Source organism: Gossypium raimondii, chromosome 7, assembly GCF_025698545.1.
Source record: "Gossypium raimondii isolate GPD5lz chromosome 7, ASM2569854v1, whole genome shotgun sequence".
Taxonomy (NCBI): domain Eukaryota; kingdom Viridiplantae; phylum Streptophyta; class Magnoliopsida; order Malvales; family Malvaceae; genus Gossypium; species Gossypium raimondii.
Genome location: NC_068571.1, coordinates 1,023,313 through 1,037,699, shown reverse-complemented (window position 1 = coordinate 1,037,699; position 14,387 = coordinate 1,023,313). Strand labels below are relative to the sequence as shown.

At 29.8% G+C, this 14,387-nt stretch overlaps 2 protein-coding genes across 3 annotated transcripts; both read right to left on the bottom strand.

The window, feature by feature from the left end:
* Nucleotides 1-1,390: 1,390 nt before the first annotated feature.
* Nucleotides 1,391-4,605, bottom strand: LOC105769329 (alpha-soluble NSF attachment protein 2). Its single transcript, XM_012589885.2, has 9 exons — nucleotides 4,422-4,605; nucleotides 4,099-4,148; nucleotides 3,940-4,012; nucleotides 3,762-3,841; nucleotides 2,932-3,083; nucleotides 2,619-2,778; nucleotides 2,470-2,517; nucleotides 1,737-1,817; nucleotides 1,391-1,653 (listed from the first exon to the last, which is right to left on the bottom strand). The coding sequence occupies exons 1-9, from the start codon at nucleotides 4,564-4,566 to the stop codon at nucleotides 1,573-1,575; spliced, it is 870 nt and encodes a 289-aa protein (XP_012445339.1). The 5' UTR covers nucleotides 4,567-4,605; the 3' UTR covers nucleotides 1,391-1,572.
* Nucleotides 4,606-6,945: 2,340 nt separating this feature from the next.
* Nucleotides 6,946-8,613, bottom strand: LOC105769344 (uncharacterized). Of its 2 annotated transcripts, none has more exons than XM_012589910.2 (4): nucleotides 8,474-8,613; nucleotides 7,879-7,986; nucleotides 7,681-7,745; nucleotides 6,946-7,558 (listed from the first exon to the last, which is right to left on the bottom strand). In XM_012589910.2, the coding sequence occupies exons 1-4, from the start codon at nucleotides 8,582-8,584 to the stop codon at nucleotides 7,396-7,398; spliced, it is 447 nt and encodes a 148-aa protein (XP_012445364.1). In that variant the 5' UTR covers nucleotides 8,585-8,613; the 3' UTR covers nucleotides 6,946-7,395. The 2 variants fall into 2 exon arrangements, with proteins under 2 accessions (XP_012445364.1, XP_012445374.1); XM_012589920.2 differs by having other exon boundaries at nucleotides 7,686-7,745; nucleotides 8,474-8,607.
* Between the last annotated feature and the right edge of the window lie 5,774 nt (nucleotides 8,614-14,387).

Here is a 14,387-nt window from a genome sequence, read left to right as displayed (position 1 = left end):
CTTATTTAGTGGTGCTCACACCAAGCTCCAAGCTCTCTTCTAGTGAAACTCTACCCAACTTCCTCCATAGCCCTTCAGATACCAACATGTCCTTCCCAAGCCCTCCTACTACTAATGGCTCTCGGCACAACTGTTTGAACCACACTCAACCTCCGTCACCAGTATCAACAAATATCTCACTTTAATGCATCCAAATGTTCAAAGTAAGAGCATCCTAGACCAGAACTTAACCAAAAACAAGACTTATTATACCAGTCACCAGTTTTTGGATGTCTTCTCATAGAGGGAACTTCAAGAGTGGGAGCATCCATCCCTTTATAATTCTTTTTCTCTTCGTCCGTACAATTCAGCAACTGGGTCACTGGTCCGGGTTGTTGGGCTTTCCTGAAGCTATGCTTGAATCCAACCGTTTGCCAATCAAAATAATTCTAAACATTCCACAGAGAACAATGTGTGGATCCTATATGGTGCCTCAAGAACCCCCCTTTTATCCTAAATGAACCTACCCAAAAAACTCAATAGCATCACGACACCTAAAAATCTGGCCATTGGAAGTTGAATTTGTAAAATATCTTAATTTCATGAGATTCAGATTGTGAGAAGTCAAAAACGTTGAAAAAGATCTACATTTGTATAGATAGCTGATGAAACAGAATAACATCGTTTATAATCAACAAAGTTAACCACCATAAATTCTTTCAAAATGTTACTAGAGTCCGATATTATTTTTAAAATTTTAAAAAATATATACATTCATATTTATTTTAATATAATATTTAATAATTTTATGTATTTGTATTTATTATAATTTTAGATATAATCATTTTTTAAAATTTTAAATTATAATAGTTTTACATATTACGATGAATTTATTTTTAATTGTTATAAATTACATAATATATAACAATAAAATAATATACAATATTACAAACTTAAAAAAATAATCAACAAGCTTTTTTTTTTTTTTTTTACCTAAACTCATCATCTTTCAAACCTATATACGAGCCTTCATACTTAGATTAATATCTTGCTACTCATCACCCATCAAATACAAAATTATCTCGAAATTCATGTTTTCATTTGCTTGCATGATAATATTAGAGATGCTATGGGAAAAAAAGTTTTAAAACACACCAAAAAATGGCAGCATAGACAAGGTTCACAAAGTTAAACATAGATATAATAATACAAATTATTAATTTATCAAAATTTATATAAAAATGTTATCTTAAATAAGATAATACACACACACACAGCTTAAGAATTATTTCTTTAATTCAATTATTCCATAAAAGAATTCCTCCTCCTTTCAGCATGAATAAAATTCCAAGGTTTTCATATCAAACACAAACTCAAATTGAAATCCAGTAACACAAGGAGCAGAAACAGCTGTATAATCATCATCAGCGTAAATCATCAAATTTAAGGCCAAACAAGTGAAACATTTCCGGAAATAATTGTTATAAGGGAGAGTATACGGAGTATAATTGCACACAGACACATAAAACAAAGCAACCACCATTAAAATGAAAAACTGAGAAACATAGGCAACTCTCACGACGCAAAGCTCTTTTAGGTAAGATCATCTTCTTCCAGTTCTTTAGCTTTCAGCTTTTCTTTCACTCGAAGTAAAAGGGTTGTCTTCCAAGAATCCTGCATAGCATTTTACGGAAACAGTACATGTTACATTGTAACTTCAGTGGTCAAAACCGCATTATTAATGGAGATCGACATACCAATGGGGTCATGCTATCAAATTCCTTGACAACTTCCGTAAACTTTGAGACATCTTCCTCGTCAATAGCAGAAGCAATGTCCTGTCAGAAAGCATAAGCTCGTTAAAACCCGTATTTCAAAGATTAAGAACCAGATTCTCACATGGATATGTATAATCTTGAAGTTGACAAGATTTGAGATAGAATCAAGGAGTAACTGAATAAATCGTCAGCTAACAAACATGATAGATAGAGAAACATTGAAACGAATGTAAAAAGTGAAACCGGTGATCAAGTATGCTTTAAGCAAAATCCAAAAGAAGGTAAAAGTATCATGAGGCCCTTATTAGGAGTCAGATTGCATTTTGCCTCCTCCACTCAAAAAATATGCAAATTATTCCCTGTATATTAGATTAAAGAGCAATTTGGTCCTTCTACTAAAAATTTCATCTATTTCTATTTTTAAAAATTGGTCCCTATACGTCAGCATGAGGTATACATGGCACGCCACATGGCACTGTCTGGTTATTCCGTACAAATGGATAAATTTTTAACAGAAAGGATCAATTTATTCTTCAAACTAAGATTCAAGGACTAATTTGCCCATTTTTTAGTACAGGGGTCAAAATGCAATCTAACTCCTAGTACAAGGTCCTCCATGACACTTTTACCACCAAAAGAACCAAACAGAACCCTATCAACTAAAAAGTAAATTGCAGGAAAGAAGTAAAACCGTAATATTATGATAACTTACAGCCAATAATTTATTCTCTCGCGTTCCAGAAAAAGTTGGATCCAGATCCTGAAGAAAGCAAAAGCAGATTCATATAACTGATAAGTTTGACATAACAATTTAAGGTAAAAAGCTAATGTGTTAGAATGTTAAAAAGACTAAAATTCAACCTGATATCGCTCTAACGCATTGGTGATTGCTACAACATCACCTTTGCAGAGTTGACAAATGCCAGCATTAAGAAGATGACCTTTAACTCCATACTTCAGCAAGTTATTGGTAAGTGATTGCCGCGCTATCTCTTCATATATCTCAATGGCTTTCTGGTATCTGGAGAAATATCATAAGAATATCTTTTATATGAGGGCAACACTTATGCAAGGGTGTTAGCAAAGTAAAAAAGTCAACGATTATAATCCATCATAGTAGAAAACAGCAAAAAGGCGTCACAAGAACAAGTTGTCTAGAAGTAAATATGCTCACTGTTCTATCTGAGCAGCAAATTGTGCAACTTTCTGCTTGCATTGATTGGCAGAAGAAGACACGTCTTCATTTTGGAAGAAATCAGCAGCCTTTTCAAAATAATCCATGGCCTGCTCAATGTTCTGTTCAGACTCGTATAATTCAGCAATTTCCTGCACGCAATGAAACATTCGTCTTTATAAATAACTGTAATTAACATCATCATACAAGTTATGGTTGAGGAAATGTGGCACCCCACTAGACCCAGATGGCAGATCTGGCTATGAGATGTAACATCCATTGCCGAAGCAACTCAAGACTGTGATCATTCATTTGCTTTAAAATTAAAGCAATAAACATAATATAATTCATAAATTTCAAGTTATACAAGTGAATTGTACAAGCACAAGATCAAATGGGCCCGTACATAGTGACCAGAGGTCAAACACGGAGTTGGACACAGATCCTACTCAAATTATCAAGATGGAAGGTTGTGTCTCGAGACAATGAAGCTATGTCTCAAGACATGCTTCCCCTGTTTTAGTAGTTTTGCTCTGAACTAAGCTGTCTCAAGACAATGGGGTTCATGTCTCGAGACTTGACTCCTTAGGTCTCAAGAATTAGCTTCCTATTTCAGACCCTTAGTTTCAATGTTTGATGTCTCAAGACAGAGGAATGAAAGTTAAACAATTTTGCTGACACTATTAACGAAGGTTGAGGAAACAATTCAAACTAACTCAAAACAAAACACGATCACTGCAAAATTATGCTGTATAAGTACTAAACTAAACAATATACGACAAACTCTTTTTCTCCCTTTATAGATTGGCATATTAATGGTTAAACTATACCTTATAATACCTTGCAGCCATGCTTAGCCTTCCAATATCACAAAACAAGTTCACTGCTTGCTGCAAGCAAGATATAGCCTCTGTATTGGAAAGAAAATATATTCAGTCAAAAGCATAGATACACTAAAACTCCCCGATGGATCCGGACCAAGTGAAACCATATGCAATCCACACTTACCCTTTGTAGCTGTTTTCTTATAACAATGAGCAGCATCAACATAAGCTTGAGCTGTTTCATGCTTGCTGTCTGACTACAGATTTTAAAAAACAAACAAAAGAGTCAAATTAAATTACTTAGCAATAACAAACGAAATGCTATTTAATCCGAAGTGCTTACTTTCAAATGGCAATTCGCCAACTTTACATAAGTTGATCCAGCTTTGTCCCCTTGAAGGAAAAAAAAATAGAGATTAAAAATTACGGCTATTATAAAAATTAATCGATAATCCGATCCTAGAAAAGAAAACCCTAAATTTCAAATTGATTAACTGAACAGAAACAACTAAAATTGATACTTGAGTAAATCGGAACTAAAGATCTACCATAATCAATAAATTAAAACAGAAAATTGTAAAAAGAAAAAATAAAAAACCCAAGTTGCAAAGTGTGTTAATTCCTTATAACAAAAACTAAAAATAAAAATTAAGGGGAAAAAAGTACATGATTTGGCAAGCTTGAAGCAATTAGCAGCTTTATCAAATAAATCGGCGGCGTCTTCATATTTAGAACTAAACAAGCCCCAACCATTTAGCTTTTTCTCTGCTTTCTTCACGAATTCTTCTCCTTTCGCTAACTGATCTCCCATTTTTTTCTCTGTTCTTTTTTCTTCTTTAATTTTTGATACAAATTAATTTAATTTATAATATCAAAGACCGTGTTGGGTTTTCTTTCTTTTGATTTTCTTCGGTTAAAATATGCTATAAGTCCTTTTACTCTTTAGAATTTTGAATTTAATCCTTATACTTTTACTTTTAAGAATTTAGTCATCTACTTTTTGATTTTAAAATTCAGGTCCAATTGTTAACCTGTTAATTTATTTTTATTAAACTTGTTCATGTGGCATTTTGAAATTAAAAAAAATCACTTGATAGCCATGTATTTGGAAAGATAGCATTGTAATAAACCCGAGTTTAACAAAATAGTTTTAACAATGTAAATAGTTAAACTTGTATTTTGAAATCTAAGAAGTAAAATGATTAAATTCCTAAAACAAAAGTACATGGACTAAATTTTAAATCAAAAGAGTATAAGGACTTATGATATATTTTAACATATTTTAACAAATTATTTATTTTATAGGTTAAAATATGCTATAAATCCTTACATTATTCATAAATTTAAAATTTAGTCCTTATACTATAATTTTTTAGAATTTAGTCCCTATACTTTTAAATTTCAAAATTCAAATCCAGTTTTAACATTTTTTATTAAATTTATTAGCGTGACATTTTAAAAATTAAAAAATATTTACTTGGTAGCTATGTAACTAAAAACTAAATTCAATAAAATAATTTTAATAGTATTAACAATTGGATTTACATTTTAAATCCAAAAATAAAATGATTAAATTTCAATACTCAAGAGTACAATGACTTAAAAACATATTTTAACTTATTTTATATATATATATATATATATATATATATATATATATATATTAGTACTTAACATTTAATTTTTAATTTAATTTATTTTTTCAAATTACCATAAATTGATCATTTCAATTATTCAAATTTAAGATTAGATTAAATTCGATTTATTAATTTGTTATAAGAAAATTAAATTTGAATGTTTTGAAGACCAAGTCTTGGGTTTTTGAATTTTCTTTTCTCTTCTTTTTTTTTTTTGAGTTTTCTAAGTTTTGAATTTTTCTAAGTTTTTTTAATGGTAGTGTTCAGCTTGTTTTCTTATTTTACATTTAAATTCAGATGGTATTTGTTGAATTTTATCTATAAATTTAAATAATAAACATAATTAAATATTAATAAGATATTTCTTTATTTATTTTATTTTTAATATAATAGCTATTAAAAATTAATTGCACTAAAATTTTAATTTTAACAATTTAGTGATTTAATTTTTTAAACATATTTGATCATTTAAAATAAAAATTATTTGCTATAAACTAGTGTATAAAATGATAAGTGAATAAGGACTTAAATTTGATAAAATGTCAAATTTAAAAAGAAAATAGACCCATTTATATTTAGAGAAATAGCGTATCAAGGCATACTCGCACTGATAGCTTCATTAGCTGACACGTGAAAACTCCATCTAATGACACATAGAATAAAATTCTAATTCAAAAGTAAAATAATATAGAATAAAATTTTTATATTTTTTAATTTTTAATAAAATATCATAACATTCAATATTTAAAAATTTTAGGTTTGAAAATCACATCTAATTGTTTAACTTTAGTTAATTTTAAATTAAAAATATTGGATTTCAAATTATATTAAAAACATTTTATCTTAAAACTCGATTTTAAAATAGAAAAGTTTCATTAAAAACTATCTTAAAATAATATTGAAAAATAATTTTTTATTTATCTTCAGAGATTGATGTGAGTTCGGAGATAGGTGAAGGTATTGTAATTTCAAGGTTAAGTATGTTTTTGTTGTGTGCACACAATGTCTAAAATCATCTATAGCCCCTCGTTAATCCATAAATGGAAGGATAATGCACTCCAATACACTCAAACACATGTGCTCTTGTATTGACAACAATAATCATACCAATTAAGTTAAGATTTAAGTTAAGATTCAAGTTAAGATTCGATCAACTTTTGTTATGTTTTTTAAGTAGGTTTCTATAAGTTTGATGGGAAGAATTAATTGTTACCGAAAAATAATTCAATTAGAGGTACTGCATTTTCTTCTAAGAGAATCTCAAAAATCAAACAAAGCAAAAGTTTTTAATATGTTCTTTTAATGAATGATTTGTTTTTGTAACATTCATTCAAAACAATGTTTCACCACCTAGATTTTAAGTACAAGGAAAATGGTAATTTGTGAATAAAACTAAAATTCCATCACCCAAAACAAATTTTTTTTTTTTTTTGTATCCTCCGTATCCATTTTATGGTTCATATTCAGAATTGTGGCTACCTCTCCTGACGATATCGTCTAAAAAAAAGAAAAGATTTGTCAACAACTTTAGTCTATTGTAACTTTGATAACACTTGAAACCAAACACCAATTCAAATGAATTTGATCCGATTCAAACATCCCGGGGGAATTGTACATACAACATGGGATTCTAACCTGGAATTCTATCGGAATCGGGAAACTAACTTTATCGGAACATGTATCAGAGCAGTTTTTCTTTTTCATTAAACATCAAGAACGAACAACCATGTTTAAAACTAGGTCTAAATATCAAAATTTCTTAGTCCACAAGAAACGAGAAATGAAAGTAATATCGAGGATCAAAAATAAATCACCTGTTTCAAACGGCCTACCAATGGAACATGAAAATACTGAGTTCCCATCCCCTCTTCCGTCTGGAAAACGAGTTGAGTCCAGAAAACTAAACCACATGGATGTTCCTCGAAAAAACACTTGTGCTATTTGAGCCTCATCTAGATAAGACTAAGGTTGAGTCAATGTTCTAAGGGGACTAACTCGGATAATCAGAGGTCTTTAGATGACTTTCTTTTAGAAGGATCCCGGCTGAGTCCATGTTTCTTCAATGTTTTGATATAATTTCTCATAAGAGTAAACTTGTTGCTCCCAAGATTAAAGAAATAGTCCCAAGAATAAATCCCAGTTTTATGCAAATCATCGAAAACTATCCTGAACCATCCACCAGGAAATGACACAAGCATGACATAGACAAGGAAAAACACAGTTAAGAATCCAATCACATGTAAACTTTACCAAGTAAAATGGTTTAAAAAAGAACCTAGAGAAGGTACCTTACCCCATAGTTTCCTACAGGTTCGGCAGACATTATCCCGACATGGCGCCGACCAGATATAACCTGATAAAGGAACCTCAAGAAATCACAATTGGAACTTGTTCATCTAAAAGAGAGATAACATCATAAAGTAGACATTCAAGTTACTTAATGCCTTGTGCTCAATCAATGCTGTTAGATGAAGCCATATATATACCTTTTCACTGCCGATTGATCGAATCTTGCCATCAGCAGCAGGGCTATAAACTCGCAAAAACTCAGCTGACAAGCTAAACTTGATACCATTCGCATATTCTACATCTACCTGAACAAGTTTTTCAACATGATAGATAAGAAAGCTATATAAAGCATGAATCAAAGAAATATTTACTCATACCATGTCCCAAAATGTCTGCAACAAAAATGGAGTTTGCCATAACCAAATTTCAAATTTGAATCACTCCATTACTCAAATTCCATTTGGGATATATATATATATAAATTATCAAGAACTATAACATAAATTGGCATCAAAAATTTCAATAACTCCACAAAGTAAACTAATCTATTACTTTCTTTGGCAATTTTGCCAATAACCCAAATGTTTATTTCCACTTCCTAAGAGATAAAATGAAGCTAAAATCAAAAGGGTGCTCAAATAAATTATCTGGGTCTGATTATATACTCAAATTAAAACAAACCCATATCAAAATTCAAAAAAAAAATCAATAAATTAGTAAAAAAAAAAAAAGAAACCCACCAAGAAAGCAAAAGAAAATAGCAGAAAAAAGTATGGGGAAACAAAAACTTACACTTTTGGGTGCGTTAAGAGAGAAGCTTTTGAGGCGTGGGGTATCAACGAGACTGTGGATCCTTTGAATTGTTCTCTGCATAGCCATAACTAATCTGAACCGAGTTGCCATTGTTTTTCATCCTAGTGACTCACTGTTTCTAGAGCTTGAAAAAAAAAACACTGTTGGATCTTAGCCTTTCTTTTGTTGGACAATTTCGGCCCATTATTTTCAATATTTTTTGTTAATATTGGGCTTGATTTATCTTCTTCTTTTTTTCTTTTTTTTAGGGAAGGGGTTATTCTAGATTATCATTTTAATTGGCTTAAAAATTATATTTTAATTAAATTATGATGACATGTCATATGTGTATTTTTTAAAATTTAATATGATTTTAGTTAAATCATAAACATATCAAAACTATTAATCTTGCACCTCATTTACCTCATATTACTTGAGAAGTTAAGGACGAGAATAACTTTGAAGTGCCGAATGATGAAATATCTACAAGTGCAGCCGTATCAAAATAAAGTTAAGAGACAATTCCCACCAAAGACCCTATCAAAGACAATGTCAATTTGTTGAGAAATTCATCAACTTTAATAAATAACACTTCGTAAATTTCATCTGTAAGGAGTATATCTCCTTTCATCGAGCTTTTATTTAAGTATATAGAAGTAAAACATTTTGACTAACGTGCAGCAGTAAACAGCGGGGAACAAGGTGTTCGTGTACCAATCATGGTTTTTGGATTATTGTTGGCTAAAGAGACGATGATGGTAGCTGCGGTTTCCTGTAAGGCAAGAGTACTCGGTGGATGTTGGGGATAGAAGTGAGTCACTGAAATGGTGGATTGTTGGGATCGGTTTCTAGAGCAGGGTGAAATCTGATGGTGCGTCAACTGATAGGAATGGTGTTGGTGGTTAATTTTGTGTAAGATCACTTGAACATTGGGGTGTGCTCCTGCAAACATAACTTCGTTACGTTGTTTCTAGATATTCCAAAGCGTTATTATCCTTCCATGTACTGCTTCCTGGTGAGCCATATCCCCATGAGGGTAATCAGCAATCTAGGATGCAATCTAAGATTAGCCCTTGAGCTTGCTCTAGCGGATAATTTGGGAAACCGAAAAAAAAAATCTTATAACCGGAGTCGTGTAGCCGTACCGCCCATGGAATACCAAACCATAATGCTTTAGAGAAAGCACATAATCTGAATAAATTATCAATGTCTTCTGAAGATCCTGAGCAGAGACAACAATGTTGATCAACTGGTATATGTTGTCAGTGGAATTCCATTCGTACAGGGAGGAAGTTATGGCATAGTTTCCACAGGAAGATGAGTAATTTTGGTGGCAACTTTATCATGGCCGCCTAAGATGGAAAAACCCCGAGAGGCGAGTTCTTTGTGCCATTCTTCCCCGAGTCTTTCTTTAATAAGGGATTCATCCCAGTGTCCAAGAGTCTGGTTCATCATAGCCGTAGAGGGTAAGCCAGGTAAATCATGGCTACGGCATTGACGGAGGGCCATACCATTGCTAGAGATAGAGACATTGTTCCCGGAGCAAAGTTGAATATCTAAACTTTGTCCTTGTAGAATGCTCTTCCAAGCCCGGGAGTCCGTAGCTTTTGCTTGTACTTCCAGAAAATTTGTCTGAGAGCAATATTTGGCTAATAATAAAGATTGTGTGAGGGGCTATGGCTTGGTGAGACATCGCCATGCTTGTTTGCATAAGAGTGCCTCATTGAAAAACTCTGCTCGACGAATGTTTAGTCCTCCATTACGTTTTGGCCAGCACAGAGTATCCCAGTTACACATGTGAAGTTTCTTGGCCTCACCAAAAGTCTCGTAGTATTTTGTCAATCTTGTCCGTGATATATTTTGGGGCTTTGATGCAAGACAAAGTGTGAATGTATGAGTACAAGTCTACCTAGAAAGCAATTTCAATTTCCAACCTGCCAATTTCCTGTTTAGAAGGGGTTGAAAAATGCCAATCCACGTATTCTTACCTCGGCAATAATGTTAATGTCAATCGAGTTAAAATTCATTCGTGTAGGATTTGATTAACAAGGATTGAATTAGAGTTTTACAATGCTATCCAAGTTTCTTTATTTAAGGAGATTGGATTAGTTTGACTTTTGAATATCTTAAAGATCTTAATCTTTATCTTAGTCTCTACAAAGATAATTAAATATCTTTTTTGTACGAGGGAATTCGAATGTAATTTATTGTAGTTTAGCAAACCTAAAAAACTTATACATCATTCCGTTAGTAAAAATATTGAGAGAGCATTTATCATTGTTCATATAGGAGTTAGTACATTGAGTGCAAATTTGTAAGTAAATTCAAGTGAGTCACTTGTTTTACGAAAGTTTTCAAAGAAAAAACAATAGTGATCCGAATTAGATAATAGGTATGGGGTTGCCATTAATGAGCTTATAGGACTTAAACAGTATTTTGTATTTGTTGAAATTTAGTGAATTAGCTCTCTTTGAAAAATATAGCGGAATTCAAACTTATAATAACTTATATTTAAACTTATAGCAACCAACAAAAAATAAATGTTACTTTCAAAATCATTAGTTGATTTATCAATAAATAAATCAAGTAATTAACTTTCTAAATGGTGGGATGAACTTACCTAACCCCATGTTTAGATTTGACTCATTTGTTGCATAAAGTACTCTCAAGTAAAATTAATTTATCCTAAATAACTGTCTAACAAAATAAATAAAAGAGTTGATGTTTTAATAAATATATTATTATGATTTTATAACCAAAGGTTTATAATAAACAAATTATATGGGAGTTAAATTGGTGAATATACTTAAGAAGTCCCTCTATTATAGGGATCTAATTAAATTAGTCATTTTGTTATTAAATAGATGAATTTAGTTCATCAATTATTCAAAATAATTAAATAGGACTAAATTAGAAAAGAGTTAACATTTACCGTTTAAAAATATCATTTCCTATTTACCAGAAATAATATTTTAAAAGCTTTTATGATTTTGTAAATGAAATATTTTATTTAGTAATATAGGAACTAAACTGGTTTATTTAATATTTTAACAGTGAAAATTTTATTTCTTTAAAATTAAAACATGCTTATGCCAAGTGTTGTTGAATGATATGTCCACGTAAGCTGACCAGTCAACAAGTATATACTGTTATATATTATAAAAAAATACATGATTGTAGTAACTAGAAAATTAATAAATTCAGTATATTAAAATGAATAAATAAAAACAAAGTCAATGTTTAGGTATCAGTTTGTTAATTCCATAATTATATATTGTTTTTTAGGACTTTTTTGATGGGTGGTGTGTTTACCTGCTGTTAGCGTAAAAATAATGGTGGCAATGAGATTTAATATTATAACAATACTGTAACATAAGATAAAAAAAAAAACTAAACATACCATACTGGAGGTAAACGCCAACCTAAAAGAGCCCTTAATCATGTTGAAATTTATAATGTCTAAAAATATCTAAAGGCATCAATCATAAAAAAGAAATTTATTTGGGTGATTTATATTATAAAAAGATCCTATATAATCATGTAGATGATTAATAGAACTATTCATAGGCTGAATTACTTGTCTAGCCCGAAGACCCGCCCGAAAATTGGGAGGATTTAGATAAAAATATTATGCTCGAAAAATGGGCTTGGGCAAAAAAATAGACCCATTTAAAATATGAGTTAGGCTTGGGATTGAACATTCAAGGCTCATGTCTGGCCCGAACCGAGCCGTTTTAAGTTTATAATATTTTATATTATGTTATTTTTATATATATTATGTAATTTAGAACACATTAAAAAAATAAAATTATACTAAATATACAATACTACTCTAATGTAAATATTAAAATAATGTTAAGATGACTATATAAAAATTTTCAATAAATAAAAAATGTATAAATTTATTAAATATTAAAATAATATAACATAAATATTTAAAAAATTAAAAATAATATGGGTAGGCCTAAAATGGGCTTGGGTTAGCCATTTGCAAAAATGAATGAGTTTGGATAAAATTTTAGGCCTAGATTTCGGGTCGGATCAGACTTGAACAAACATAAAACATGTTAAAATCATGCTTAGACCCAACTCGACTCGGCCCGGCCCGGCCCATGAACACCTCTAATAATTAAGGATCATAATGAAAATAATTTTCCATTTTCAAAAGTTAACTTCACTCTAATAAATTAATAAATTAATTAAGGATCAAATTTATTTTAAATTAAATTTATTCATGGGTTTTTTTATATTAAAAGCTCATATCACCGTTTCAAAAATAATATTAAAAAAATACTTTTTATGTTAATGTTTTAAATGCTTATAATTACACTTAAATAAATCAAAATATTTTTAATTAATAATTAATAATTCAAACTTAGCCAACAAATTGGAGAAACTTTTGTCAAGCCTACCCTAATATATTTTAATGGGTTAAAGTATTTGAAAAGTCCTTACGTTATAACAAGTAAATCAAATAAGTCCAAATTATAATAAAATTAATATTTATTACATAAAAATCCAAAAATTTATCCATTTATACAAAAACCTCTCAAATACATTCACAAATTCTAATGTATTGACAATAAATAAATAAATTAAAAATAAAGCAATGAAACCATAAATTATTTACCTAATAATAACAAAGAAATGATGATAGCAATGACGATCAATTAAGATTAAGGTGATGACAGTAATATATATATATATATATATATATATATATATATATCAAATTGGTATTTTGATTTATGATAAAATTGATAATTTAGGTACTACTTTTAATTTTAAAAAAGTAAGTACTTAAATGAGAAAATTGGTATAGTTTAAGAGTCAATTTTTATTTATTGGTATTAGAGGATTCGTACCAACAAATGGTAAAGACATACTCAAATCACGAATGCATATACTATGCTCAAAGGAAACTGCTCAAGTAAAGACCTATCAGTTGCTCTCCAAAGACTCAAATCTAGGTGAGTTCTATGGATCATTAGGTCAATCACAAGAATTTTATAAAATATTTATTAATGTATTAAAATTTATAAAAATAAAATAAAAATAATTATATATAGCTTTAAAAGAAAGGCTTAATATAACGTTTATTACATGAACTTAACACTCTTTTTCTATTTTGGTATCTAAACTTTTTGGGTCCAATTTTGTACCTAAACTTGGCATTTTCCTAATTTGGTGCCTAAGTTTTTTTTTGTTCAATTTGGTATCTAAATTTATTAATATTATACAAATTACATAAAACGCTAACGGTGTTAAAAATTTATGCTACAAAAATATTGTCAGATTAGAGAAAATTCATGTTAAAAAATAGGTATTGAGCTATGCTTAACAAATTAATATTAAATAAGAAAAAATATTTTTAAACCCCAAATTAAAAGAAATTAATTATTTTCAACTAATTAAATAAATAAAACTAAAAGTAATTAAACATATAAAATATAAAAAAATCATATTATCTGTCACATGTCGGCCATACATTGATTATTTTTGCTACATCATAAAAATAATATTGTTAGTATATTGGAGTGATTGTAAAACGTTTACAAGTACCAAATCGAACAAAAAAAGATTAAGTATCAAATTAAGAAAAGAGTCAAGTTCAAGTACCAAATTGAACCCCAAAAAGTTTAAGTATCAACTTAAGAAAAATGTTAAATTTAGATACCAAATTAGAAAATTTTATTAAATTTAAGTACCAAATTAGACAAAAAATTTAAATACTAAATTAAGAAAAATGTCGAGTTTGTTTAATACTTTTAAAGTAGGGATTTGATTTTGTGATGAAAATTACATCAACACTGAGTCAGCATGCTTAAGTGAAGGATGATTTATTTAGTCAAATATGTCATTGTAAAGTAGTTTCGGTGTCAATTCATACATACCACGTCTCTATATATCTTAC